Source organism: Dipodomys merriami, unplaced genomic scaffold (assembly GCF_024711535.1).
Source record: "Dipodomys merriami isolate MVZ:Mamm:240054 unplaced genomic scaffold, mDipMer1.0.p SCAF_1, whole genome shotgun sequence".
Lineage (NCBI taxonomy): Eukaryota > Metazoa > Chordata > Mammalia > Rodentia > Heteromyidae > Dipodomys > Dipodomys merriami.
Window position 1 is genome coordinate 5969609 of NW_027202270.1, and position 14430 is coordinate 5984038.

Genomic DNA, 14430 nt, shown 5'->3' on the forward strand with positions numbered 1-14430 from the left:
AAAAGCAAACAAAAAACAAGAAAGAAAACCTGGAAAGCACATAGTTAATGATAACTAGTGTTAACAGGTCCAATAAGCTGAAACCTAAGTAAAGGAAGTTCAAGAACAAGCTGATTCCTACAAAAATTTCAGGAACTGGAGGAATATCCCAGAGTAAGACTGAAATCTGTGAACAAAAGCAGCAAGAACCTTAAGCGGTTAAGAAGCTGACTTTGCCTAACCTAACAAGAAAACGGGAAGTGTTTTGTTTGGAAAGGCTGAACCAGATGGGCAGGTTGCTCTATTGGTAAATGAGCAAGTACAAGTAAGTACACTCACAGATAATAAATAGGCAGACATCCTCCAACAGAATAGCTGAGACAGAAACCTCTGTGGGGAATCCACCAAGGTGGCCATACAGATCTCCAACAAGCTTCTACTACCAAGTTGATAAACACACTGAAATTACCAAACATTTAACATGCTTCTAGATAAGAACCAAACACCGAAACAAATACAGAAAATTCAGAGGAGAAAAAAGGAAAATAGGATTGGATTTTATGAACCTACTTAAATAATAACCTTAAATAAGATGGATAGTGGTATGTGCCTGAAACCACAGCAACAATGGAAAAGTCTGAAATTGGGTAGATCTAGACTCAAACACACAGCCACGGGGGAGTCAGACTCTATCTTAAAAATAACCAGTGAAGGGCTGGGAAGGTGGCTCAGTGGTAGAGCGCTTGCCTTGCATGCCTGAGGCCCTGGGTTCGATTCCTCAGCACCACATAAGCAAAAAGAAAAAAGCCGGAAGTGACACTGTGGCTCAAGTGGTAGAGCGCTAGCCTTGAACTGAAGAGCTGAGGGACAGCGCCCAGGCCCAGAGTTCAGACCCCACGACCGGACCCCAAAAAAAAACAAAAAAAAAAAACAGTGAAAAATAGGGCCGGAGGTAAAGCTCAGTGGTATCCTGCCAGCATGGAAAGCATGAGGCCTTGAGGTCAAACCCGATCAATCAATTAACCAATCAGGTGTAAGACAAATTTAAAAGAAGACACATTAAAAGGTGAAAAGGAGGACTGGTAAAATGGGTGCATTACTTCAAAAAAGATGAAAGACAGAGATGGAAAAGAAAAAAAAATCACGCAATTTCAGAAAAAGAAAAGAAAAAAGAATAGCCGCATAGCAGTGTCCAGACTGGAACAAGTTAGAAGGTCCCAGAAAGGATGCTTCCAGGAGGAGAAAATGAAATATGATTTTAATATTTCTCCATGTGGTAAATATGTGTGGAATGGCATTTCTTGCCCTCTATAGGATATAGAAAGAATTAAAAGTCCAAAGAAAATGCATCTAATGAAAATACAGATGAAATAACCATTAAGTTCTGGGAAGCAAAAAAGATGAACAAAAAAAGATCTGTGGCTGGGAATGTAGCTCAGTGGCAGAATGCCTACATAGCATGTGTGAGAAGGAAGGGAGGCACACAGCAAGGGAGAAAGGAAGAAATGGAGGGAAGGAAGGAAGAAGAGAAAGCAGGAGGGACAGAGCACAGGATGAATTAAGAAATGGAGGTAAGGAAGGAAAAAGGGAGAGAATAAAGTTAGTGAATGAAAGAGGAAGAGGGAAAGAGAAGATCAAGGGACAGAAAGTGGGGAGGAGAGTTAGGAGAAGAGAAAGAGAAGAGGGAAGAGAAGGGAGGAGGGGAGGGAACATGTGCTGTGATTCTTATTAACACTAAGTTTTCACTCAACAGAAATCAAAGTTATTGAAATACTTTCTAACCTTGAAGATACTCTAACTGCATCCCATTTACGGATAAATTTTTAGAGAAGGGTGGTTTTTTTTTTTTTTTAATTTAAAAAAACAAGTAAGAGAGTTGGGTACCTATAATCATATAGGTACCTATAATCATACCTATAATTCTATCTATTCAGACCAAGATCTGAGAATTGATTTGAAGCCACTCTGGAGAAGATAAATCCAAAAGATACTGATCTCCAATTAACCATGAAAAAAAAAAAAAAAAAAAAAAAGCCAGAGTTGAGGCTCAAATGGCAGAGCTCCAACTTTGAGCCAAAAAAAAAAAAAAAAAAAAAGCAAGAGTGAAAGGCCCCAGCAGTTCAAGGACCAGTACCAGTAAAATCAATCATCAATCAGTCAATCAATCAATCAAAAATATGGCAACTTTCAAGGTGAAGAAACATTTTAACTTACTAGATGACATCAAGCACATGGTATGGCAAATACACCTAGACAACTCTTACTTTAGGAGACCATGTCTCTTAATTCAATGAACCACACAACCCAGATCCAAAAGAAAGAACCTATAATCTCCAACTGATCATTCAAGTTATATCCCCATAAAGCATGTTCTTCAAGACTTGGCTATTATGTCACCTTTTTTTTTTTTGGTCGGTCGTGGGGCTTGAACTCTGGGCCTGGGCGCTGTCCCTCAGCTCTTCAGCTCAAGGTGAGCGCTCTACCACTTGAGCTACAGCGCCACTTCGGGTTTTCTGGTAGTTTATTGGAGATAGGAGTCTCACGGTCTCTCCTGCCCAGGCTGGCTTTGAACTGCGATCCTCAGATCTCAGCCTCCTGAGTAGCTAGGATTACAGGCGTGAGCCACCAGTGCCCGGCTATTATGTCACCTTTTACAGAGGCTTTCCCAGAGCATAACACCTAAGAGGGAACAGGCCACCATGCCATCTCCAGCACCATCATGACTTCCATGTCATTCTTCTCCTCTTCCCACAAAATCTTCCTCTCTGGTACTCATGCTTACTCTCCAACATTCTGGTTTATTTTGTATGTTTTATTTAACTTCTATTGTTCATCTTCCCAACTATCAGGTATTTTGTTTGTTTCATCCTCAATTACAACACCAGACTACAAGCAAGTACATGCTTTATATGTGTTGAAAGAATCAGGAAATAAGAAATTAATAGCAGTTCCTCCTCTGTTGAGAACTGTTATTCCTCTTTTCCAGCTTTCTTCCACTCTTTCGTATCTTCCTATCTCATGATGAACTTCGGGATATAAAGTTAAAAGCCAGGATACTTGATTTTTGTCACACTTTAAGATTTTCTAGGCCAGTCAAAAAAGCCTAACCCTTCGGACAAAAATGTAGTATGCATTAAACTCACATCTTTGCATCATTAAATTCCTATCTCCACAAAACTCACCCACAATTCTGAACAATCTATGTATTTTTGTTTATGAGTTATGCTCAAGAGCTACAGAAAAATGTTTAAGGAAGCTGAACATTTATGTTACTCAATCTTTGGTTATTCCTGTTGAATTCTTCAAGGTGACCAAATTACAGGCTGAAGAATGATCAAATTATAAGCCAAAGTGCCCAACCATAGGCTTAAGTATTTAGTAAGAGTATATCCAAATCAAACACACACCAATCTAGAGAGTGACTACCATCTTAAGGCACCATTAACCCACTCCATCTTCTAGAACACTATATTCAGGCACATCACTCTTTACAAATTACCTCTTCTCGAAGCTGCCGTTCTCTTTCTTCCTCCAACTTTTGGATTTCAGCCAATGACAGGGTGGCTTGGGACTGACATGGCGTTGTATTAGACTGTTGGCCCCATGTTGAAGAAGAGGGAAGCTAAAAAGAAATGGAAAGGCAGAATTTTTGAGGAAATGTAAATAGGAGACAAATACATAATTATGTACAGTTAAAACATCTATGGTTTTTTTCCTCATCATTTGCAACATTCACTAAAACAAATCTGTCCATATCTTTTCCATACTTTCCTGTTTGCTTGCTTGCTTGCTTCTATTTCTTTTTTAATCAATTGCCCCAAACCTAAACATACACCTTTATACTTACACCTTTATACTTGCTTTAGCTATCTGTTATATCTAGCATTATCACATATAACAATATGCAATCATAAAGGCAAAGGAGTTAACAAAACAAATGGCTACATTGACTTGGAGATTTTTAATCCATGAAGTCATGAAGAACCATCACTGATTAAAAACAAGATATCTGAATGAGAAGGTATAATAGGTAGCTAATAGGAGATGTCGGGCATGGTCCTCAGTCTCAGTCTGTTAAGAGTGAGTCTATTTTTAATCAACAATTCTGCTTTTCCTATTATCAATTAAAACAGAACATAAATATGTGGGTCTTGAAAACTTGAGTTTCAAATGGTTATTCTGTTTGTTTTTGGTTCTGGTCCTGGGGCTGGAACTCCACTTCCAGTTTTTTTTTTTTTTTTTTTTTTTGTTTTTTAATGCTTAATTGGAGATAAGAATCTCAGACCTTGCTGATTAGGCTGGCTTCAACTTGTGATCCTTAGATCTCAGCTTCCTGAGTAGCTAAGATTAAAGGCGTGAGCCACCAGTGCCTAGCCTTTTAAATGGCCAGAAAAATTGCAGACTTTAGGAGCATCTTTTTTTTTTTTTTTTTTTTTTTTTTTTGGGTCCGGTTGTGGGGCCTGAACTCTGGGCCTGGGTGCTGTCCCTCAGCTCTTCAGCTCAAGGCTAGCGCTCTACCACTTGAGCCACAGCGCCACTTCCGGCTTTTTGCTTATGTGGTGCTGAGGAATCGAACCCAGGGCCTCATGCATGCAAGGCAAGCACTCTACCACTGGGCCACCTTCCCAGCCCCTTTAGGAGCATCTTATGGCTTCTTAAACAAAAACAAGAAAACCAATTCTAACCATAATTTTAAAATATGTTCAATGAAACATATGAACATAGATCAAAACGCCAAATAGTCTAAGGGTCCAACTAATAAGGTAGAGGGAATGAACAGTTTACACTGTTATCTATATTGCCCAAAGCAAATGAACACTGTCAATCAACCCTCAACAATATGATAGGCAGTAGGGCATGGGGTAAGGGATAGGCCCAGAGAGAAGCTAACAGAGAAAAGGAGGGTAAAGACTATGTAGGCAAATTGAGCAAAACCAAATACTCTATAGGAAATTACACATTTGGAAGGCACTAGTCAGGCAGCCAAGTCTAAAACCGGCTGCATCACCTCAGGGGAAATATAAAAATACAAATGTCTTGGCTCCACCACACCTAATTGCCCAGAAGATTCAGAGGTGAGAAAAGAGAATCCATAAATCTTTCCAAGTTTGATGTCACCAGGGACGTTGGCTAATATCCTAGTGGCTGTATCATCTTGTAACAGTCAAAAACAATCTCCAGCCCTCTGGAGCAGACGTCTCCTGGCCTCTGCTGATCACTTCCTTAGAAATGGCTATGGTCCCTCTGGGGTGCCTCTAAGATTCTTCCAACTGCTGCCAAAACGTTCATTTTCTTCACCATCAACTCCTTATCTACCTATCTACAGACACATCACATATAGACATACCATTCTATCTATCTATCTATCTATCTATCTATCTATCTATCTATCTATCTATCTATCTATCTATCTAGAGTATATGGTGTCCAATCCCTGCATGGGTCTGCTCTCTCAGATAAATCATACCCTGCTCTGAGAGGGTACAGCCACTCTGCAAACAGGCTGCCAGTTCCCTCAAAGTGTCAAATACAGTTACCATGGGACACAATACATCATTCCTATACGAGAAAAAAACCCCATGTAACCACATAAAAACTACATATGAATTATTTACAGCAGCATTATTTATGAGAACCAAAAGGAGAAAGTAGTTCCAATGTCCAAATTCATGAATGAAAGCACAAAATGTGGCACATTTATATAATGGAATATTACTAGTCATATAAAGGAATAATCCAGTATTACATGCTACCATAGAAACTTCAAAACTGTAAATCAATTAAGGCGATGGATGTACATCATCTGTGAATATGCAAAAAAACCTCAACCCCACTTAATTATACACTGTAACTTGTTTAACAGTATGGCAGAAAAATTATCTCAATAAAGCTGTTTTAAAAACTGCTCATCTTTTCTCATTTAGCAATACTTTACAACCATCTTTCAGTACTTTAATCTTCATTTTTGGAGAATAAGGAGAAAAAACTATACACACAAGATCTGGAAATTACCCATGCCTTTACCTGCTTCACCCCAAAGCCTCACAAATAACCACTATCCTGTGATGTGGCCTCTTAGAAAAGTCTTGACAACTTTTTTGTGGCTCAGAACCACATCTATCTACTACCAGCTCTCAGACTCAAAGCAACTCACTCAGAATTATTCTCAGCATATTCCTCCTTGGTAAATGAACATCCCAAAGTTTTATAAGAAAGTTTGGTGAAGATTAAACCATATTAAGTTATTGAAAAATTATTAGTATGTACCTGACACAGCAACCACTCAATAATTAGTATACCTCTTACCTCTCCTTTCCACATGCCTTCAGCCCTGCACCAAGCCTTTTATCGACTGCCTGGCTACTGGTCTGCTAACCTCCAGTTATGTTTCCTTCAAATCCATTTAGCTCTCCTGAAAAGCTCATGGTGTTATTTCCAGTGTTCTGTCACTTTAAATTCTAATTTCCTGCCTTGGTTGGCTTTGGCTTTGAACCATGATCCTCAGATCTCAGATTCCTGAGAATCTAGGATCATTATTGGAACTTGGCTTAAGTTGTAATTATTTAATAAGGTCTAGACAGCCCATGGTGCGATGGAGTCTGCCTGTACTTATACTTCATTAAGAAACAGTAACCTGTTAGTTGGGTGCCTGTCGCTCACGCCTGTAATCTTACTACTTAGGAGGCTGAGTAGTTTAAAGCCAGCCCAGGCAGGAAAGTCCATGAGACTCTCATCTCCAATTAGCCACCAGAAAATCAGAAGTGGTGCTGCGGCTCAAGTGGGAGAGTGCTTGCCTTGAGCTGAAGAGCACAGGGACAGTGCTCAGACCCAGAGTTCAAGCCCCATGACAAACCAAAATAAAAAAAAAAGTAACCTGTTCTTTAAATTTCCCCTAATGTTCCATAGTATTTCTAAACCTCATGCCTCTACTTGCTCCATGATGCCTCTCTCAGAACCTAAACTGCCTAACTTAGACAATTTCACATTTTATCAAGCATCAAAATACCTTGGGGGGAATCTGTTCAAACACAGTCGTCCTGTGTTCTCCTCATAGAGGTTCATATCCAATACGTCTGGAGCGTCTGGAGCAGACTAGGGAATTTGCAGGTCTCACAAGTTTCCAGGAGATCAGTATCTGAGAACTACTGCATAATGCCATCTCTACTTCTATACCTACCACCCTGTATTCTAAATCTCTCTTCCTGTGTCTTTGCCCTCTGAGTTTCACAAAGATAAGGAAGACTAAATCTTATTGTTAACTATGAGCCCAGCTTGAAGTCATGCAGCTCCTGCTACGGACCCACTCTTCTCTTCCTAGACACTTGGTTTCAGGAGCAATCCCACAACCTTCCTAAGTTGATGAAGACTCACAGTCACACCCCAGCTTCTGTCTTTGACACCATTTACTACTGGGATCTCAGTCTTCATTTTCTCCTTTGTTGAAACAAATATCTGTTTTGTTTTTTAAAGAATCAAAAGAATTTCCTTGTAGCATTATTGGCTTTCAATGCAAAAAATAAAACAGGCTATCCCTTGCACTCAGGTGTTATGCTCAGGAATTGAAATTTAAAATTAAATTTGGAACTCCACAGTTAAAAAAAACAAAAACAAGCTGAGTGTTGATGCCTCACGCCTGTAATCCTAGCTACTCAGGAGGCTATGATCTGAGCACCATGGTTTGAAGTCAGCCTGAGAGGGAAAGTCTGTGAGACTCATTTCTGATTAACCACCAAGAAGCCAAAAGTGCTCAAGGGGGAAGAGTGGAAACCTTGAGGGAAAAAAGCTCAGGTGTGGGCTGGGAAGGTGGCTCAGTGGTAGAGCGCTTGCCTTGCATGCCTGAGGCCCTGGGTCGATTCCTCAGCACCATATAAGCAAAAAGAAAAAAAGCCGGAAGTGGCGCTGTGGCTCAAGTGGTAGAGCGCTAGCCTTGAGCTGAAGAGCTGAGGGCACAGAGTTCAGGCCCCACGATCGGACCCAAAAGAAAAGCTCAGGTGTCCCCAAGTGAAGCTTTAGGACCAGCACGTGCGCACATACATATATGCACATGCACATACCTCTCACAAATATAACAAAACAAAAAGACTGAGTTTATATTATTTTTCTAAAATAAGTACACGTTTCAATGTTACTGTCTATACTTCATGGGAACAGAAAACATCCATATAATGGCCTGTAATGTTACAAGTTGCACTGCAATTAGAAATGTGAAGTGTTCAATTGGGGTCTTTGAATCCAACTTTTAATAAGCCCTAAGGTTTTAAGTCCTATGATCTGGTTCACATTTACAAATTCACATGTTAGTATGCCCTTCTGCTGCTGCAAATCTAAACTCTTTCTGGAGGATGATGGCTCGCTTCTGTCTTAGTAATGGTGTACAAAAAAGCATTCCAATGATCATGGTTCCCCATCAAACTATGAACCAAATAGCTGACATATATGCTTGTATCACAGCTCATGTTCTACCTCTTCTGTGTATTGCCTCTCTGGCTTAAGTGCCTAACATGCATCATGTTCCATCTTGTTGATGATCCAAATATCCATTAGTAATTTACTGACAAAAAGTAGTTTCACAGCTACCAACATTGCCAGCATCTGCCTTACAACAACGTGTCAACAAAGGCACCTCTGGATGTGCCTAAGGTTGTACCTTCATCTGTGCCAACTGTTGCTGCTGCTGCTGCTGCTGCAATCTCCGGAGGGCCTCTTGCTGCTGCTGCCTCTGGCGTATCAGTTCCTTCTGACGCTGCAGCTCCAGCTCCTTCCTCTTCCGCTCCTCCTCCTCGTGCCGGAGTCTGGCTGCTTCCTCTTCCATCCGCAGCCTGTTCTCTTCTAATCGACGCTGAGCTTCTTCTTCCTCCCGGGCCCATTTGGCAGCCTCCTCTTCCTTTCCAGAAGGAAAAATTAAAGAAAAAAAGATTTTATTAGTTATAGGAAAAAAGTATGAATCATTCTTGAAGGCTTCTATCAAGTAGTGTATCAAAATTACAGAGAGTGAAAACCTTATTTAGGATAACATGTAACAGAAGATTTTGTTTTTGTTTTTGTTTTTTTAAATCTACCAGAACAAGGAAACTCACTGAAATTGTTTTGGGAAGGAAAGTGATAGAAGAGGTAAGATTGATTGGGATATATTGCAAATACGTGTGGAAATGAAACAATGAAATTCCCCTTTGTAACTAATGTAAGCTAATAAAAAAAAATTGCTTAAAACAAAACACATTGTGCTCACAAAGATGGCTCCAGAGTGCCACTGTAACAGATTACAGAGTGGCCACTTTGAAGGTCTGTAGTGAAATCCAGAATCTCATAGTGGCTCACCATCAGCTTCAAGTCTCCTGAAAGCACCATTCCAACACTCTAGGCCAAGCAAGTTTTTGAGGGTGTTATTCGAAGAGCTACCAAGATCTGGTGAGGGTAGTGGGGCATGTATGGAACCAAAGCATCTATCTACTATGCAAGACCACCACATTAACTCCCTCCCTTCCTGCCACAAGCACAGGTCCCTTTCCTTTACCTTCTACTACCTGTCCCCTCACCTGGACTTACTATCTATCTGTAGTTCCTTCTCTTAAAAACTAGCCCCCTGTGTCCTCTCCAACTTGTTTCACTATTCGGCATCTCCTCACCTTTACAGTTCTGTTTACTCTGGCTACAATGTTCTGTCTGTCTTGTCTGCAAAGCTTAGGTCAATTCTGACATCCTCCCATCCTGCCACTCACAGGCACTGGGATAGCAGATGTTCCCTTTGCCTTTGACAATGCCCCACATACATACCCCTTGTCTGCCATTCTGTGATACAGGGGAACTGCAGCACCTGGTGTAGTTTCTTTCTTCCTTTCCTTCCTACCTTTTTTTCCCTCCCCTCCCTCTCCCTCTCTCTACCCCCTACCCCCAACCCCTGCAGTCGTAGACCTTGAACTCAGGGCCTAGGCTCTGTCCCTAGGCTTTTTCACTCAAGGCTAGTACTCTACCACTTGAGTCACAGAGCCACTTTCAGTTTTCTGGTGGTTAATTGGAGATAAGAGTCTCATGGACTTTCCTGCCCGGGCTGGCTTTGAACCACAATTCTCAGATCTCAGCCTTCTGAGCAGCTAAGATTATAAACGTGAACCACTGGTGCCTCTGGCTATAGCTTCAATTTCTATCTAGCCAACATTAAACTTCTTTCAGCTTTCTTTCTTACAGATAAAGTCTCCTGTCACATCACAGATTTTTAGATGCTTTTTTTTTTTTTTTAAAGTTTCCAATGTAACCAGGAGCAGCTATGAGCCTATAGAAGAAGGTGTTAAATTTTAATGAGAAAGCAAAAGATTAAGATAATTAAGCAGTCTTCAATAAAAGAAAACTGGAAGGTGATGGCTAACTTCAAAACTTAAAGCTATAGTAATCAAGCCACCCTATGGTTTAAAAACAGGTGATTAATGGGTTAAAAAGTCTAGAAAAAGAACCATATTTATACAAAAAGCACAAGAAAATTTTAATGGAAAAAACTGAGACATAAAAACGTGTTGAAACAACGCATTTCTTGCACAAAAAAACCCTGAAGTGGTGCTGTGGCTCAAGTGGTAGAGCGTTCACCTTGAGCTAAGGAGCTAAGGGATAGCACCTTGGCTCAGAGTTTAAGCCCCATGATCAACCAAAAAAAACCCCCAAAAAACAAAAACAAAAAACCCCACAAAAAACCCAAAACAAACTTACTTGTAAAATTAAAGTTTTGTAACTTGGAAAAAAGTATAGAAGATAATTTAGTACTCTGTAGCTAAGGATTTATTTTTTTCTAATGGAGAGAAAACACAACAAAAAGAAAAGCTAGACTGGGAGCATAGCCTGTAATGCATGTGTAATGTTCAATTCCCAGAATCACTAAGAAAAAAAAAATCACATCAAAATTAAAAATCAGGTCTGTTGCCAGGCACTGGTGGCTCATGTCTGTAATCCTAGCCACTCAGGAGGCTGAGATCTAAAGATGGTGGTTCAAAGCCAGCCCAAGCAGGAAAGTCTGTGAGATACTCCCCCCCCTCCGCCCCCCTCTCTGGTGGGTCATGGTGCTTGAACTCTGGGACTGGGTGCTGTCCCTCAGCTCTTCAGCAAGGCAAGTGGCTCTACCACTTGAACCACAGTGCCACTTCTGGTTTTCTGGTGGTTTACTGGAGATAAAGAGTTTTACAGGCTTTTCTGCCCAGGCTGGCTTTGAACCGGGATCCTCAGATCTCAGCCTCCTGAGTAGCTAAGATTATAGGTGTGAACCTCCACCAGCTCTTATCTCTTATTTCCACTTAACCACCAGAAAATTGGAAACAGAGCTATGGCTCAAATTAGTATAGCACTAGCCTTGAGAAGTTCAGGAACAGTTTTTAGGCCCTGAGTTCAAGCTTCACAATCGACAAAAAGAAACAAACAAACAAAAAAAAAAACAGGCCTTCTTAACAAAATAAGAAAACACAGAAGCTACAGCAAAAGGGAGAAATATTTATTTAATAGAGCATATCTACTCAGCTCCTGGTATGGTGGTTTACCATTAGCTAACAAAAGTGGAAACTGAGCCAGGCACTGGTGGCTCACACCTGTAATTCTCGTTACATAGGAGGCTGAGATCTGAGGATCGTGGTTCAAAACCAGCATAGGCAGGAAATGAGAGTCTTATCTTCAATTAAGCACCAGAAAACAAGAAGTGGCGCTGTGGCTCCAAGTGGTAGAGCACTAGCTTTGGGCTGAAGAGCTTAGAGACAGTGCTCATTCAAGTAGAGATTGAACAGATGATGTTTCCAGGCTAGCCAGGTAAAAAGTTTATCTCAGTATAGTGATGCATATCTGTTGTCCCAGCTATAGATGGAGGATAGAAACTCAGGCCTGCACTGGCATAAACATTCCAGATACCTTAAGTATAAAGAACTGGGGTACAGGTCAAGTGATAAAGCTTACCAAATCCCCCAGTACACACATATTCAGAATATAAAGATTTTATATCTAAATGGGCAAACACATAAAATTGTTAAAAAGTTAATTGGACATTATCAAAATTTAAAACTTAAATTTTTGGTCCAAATTTTTGGTCCAAAGCATACCACCAAATAACACACATACACCCCTAAAGCATACCAACACACACACACAGACACACACACAGACACACACACAGACACACACACAGACACACACACACAGACACACACAGAGACACACACACACACACAGACGCACACACACACACACACACACACACACACACACACACACACACACACACACACACACACACACACACACACACACACACACACACACACACACACACACACACACACACACACACACACACACACACACACACACACACACACACACACACACACACACACACACACACACACACACCCCCCCTAGGAATCCCAGAAATAAATACATGCCACTTGCAGGCAACTGGTTTTCAATAGAGATGCCAAGAACAAAGAACAGTCTCTTCAATAAATGGTGCTAGAAAACTAGATATTCACATGCAGGAGAATGAAACCAGACACTCAACTTACATACTATTCACACACAAAAAAATGCACTGCATTAATATTACTGAAGCTAGGAATGATTTGTGGGAATCTGATGTAATAGTCTATTTTGTGTACATCTTTTACATTTTCACAAGGTAAATGAACAAAAACTGGATAATTTTACATTCTCCTTTAAAAAAAAAGGTTATTATTTAAAGAGAAAGGAAATATTTAGGCAAAAACAAGAGCCAGTTAGCTCTTCTGGCAATTTTAGCAACCTGAAAAGGCTTAACAAAGGCTATCTTAAATCCTTATCACTAATTTTCCTAACTTAAAGCAACAATTGGAAGAGTAAGTATCTGGCCACCTGCTTTCGTAACAACTCTTCCTGCTTCCGCCTCTCCTCTTCTTCTCTCCTCCTCTCCTCCAGTCTTCTAAGAGCTTCTTCTTGCTGCTGTCTCTCCTCCTCTTCTCGCTGACGCCGTAATGCGAGTTCTTGCTCTCTTTGGCGTCGCAGAGCCTCTTCCTTAAGAGAAAAATAGAGCGAGCGAGCAAAAAAGAGAGTGAGAGTATGTGAAACTCAGGGTCTAGCAATCAATACACATGCCGTAATTTGAAGAGATACTGTTTATGTGCTACTATATCTCTGTAAATATTAAATAATATAACCAAGATGTAGAGAAAAAGTATATATGAGTTGCACAGTGGGAACATTAAGAATAAAAAGCCAAACGAAAGATAGATGCCAATGGCTTATGCCTGTCATACTAGCTACTCAGAGAAGACTAAGATCTCAGAGTAAGTCTACAAGACTCTTATCTCCAATTAACTAGAGCAAAAGGTTTGAAGTGGAGATGTGACTCAAGTGATAGAACACCAGGCTTGAGTGCACCAGGCTTGAGTGAAAAACTAAGAAACAGATCCAGTACTAACACCCCCTCCACCCCAAAATAAACTCCAAACCAAACAAACAAAATCCTGTATTTAGAATGTGAGTAGACTGTAAGACACTGGAAAGTCTAATTTGATTTTTTTTTAAATCAGTTATACCATTTACTCAGAGAGGTAATGTAGAGAGATCTACATTAGAACTCAGCCTTTGGTTTTTCCACTGGTACCTTTGGTCTCTTTTAATCAACTAGAAACCAAAGGCATAGAGGGGTCAAATCAACAAGCCACCCAAAACTCCTAGTGAGGAATTTCTGACTGTTTCCCCAGTCAGAATTACTGGGAGAATGTGTCCCAGAACATGTTCTGAAGAACACCACCCCCACCCCCCAAAATTATGTTAAGTACAACACAGAAAGGGATCCTACTGATATCATTTTATGAACATTGAGCCCTACAGAATTAAATGCATTTCTTTATTGCTAATACTTCTTTTGTCACTTTTGTACTGACACATAGGGTAACTCTAAAATATAAAAGTAGTTCTCATCTCAGCATGGATCCTTTTGTTCTTACAGAGCACTTCTTGGAGCTGACAAGTAGTGCTAGGCTTTGGGGCCACTAGAGTGTAGATTCTTTGGAGTCTATAAAAACCCCAATAGAAAAATGGAACAAGTGAGTGAACAGAATTCCCCAAAATGAAATAGTGAAAAAAAATGGAAAATGTTAAGTCTCACTGGTGACCAATACTTGCACAAAGACTTAGCAAGTACTTCCAAGTACTTTTATGTAAGTAGAAACTTAGGAATAAGCTTCATGGTAATGGGGAATGACTGTATTATTATAAACTTAGAAGATACAATTCCATTTAGTCAGTTAATATGATATAAATTTGTAGATGTACATATGCATGGAAAAATTAACAAAATTCAATGTCAAAAAGTAGGTTCTGGGACTGGGAAGGTGGCTCAGTGTTAGAGTGTTTTCCTTGCATGCATGAGGCCCTGGTTCAATTCCTCAGCACCACATAAGCGGAAAAAGCCTGAAATGGTGCTGTGGCTCAAGTGGTAGAGCACTA

General features: G+C 40.3%; 1 protein-coding gene across 4 annotated transcripts in view; it reads right to left on the reverse strand.

Moving 5' to 3' along the window:
- Positions 1–14430, reverse strand: part of Gigyf2 (GRB10 interacting GYF protein 2) — a 150445-nt gene that overhangs the window by 11105 nt on the left and 124910 nt on the right. For all 4 annotated transcript variants that reach the window (XM_070014782.1, XM_070014763.1, XM_070014773.1 and 1 more), the window contains 3 exons: positions 12832–12990; positions 8627–8863; positions 3479–3601 (listed from right to left, as the gene is read on the reverse strand). In XM_070014782.1, coding sequence (XP_069870883.1) covers positions 3479–3601; positions 8627–8863; positions 12832–12990 — 519 coding nt within the window. The remainder of the gene's footprint in view (positions 1–3478; positions 3602–8626; positions 8864–12831; positions 12991–14430) is intronic.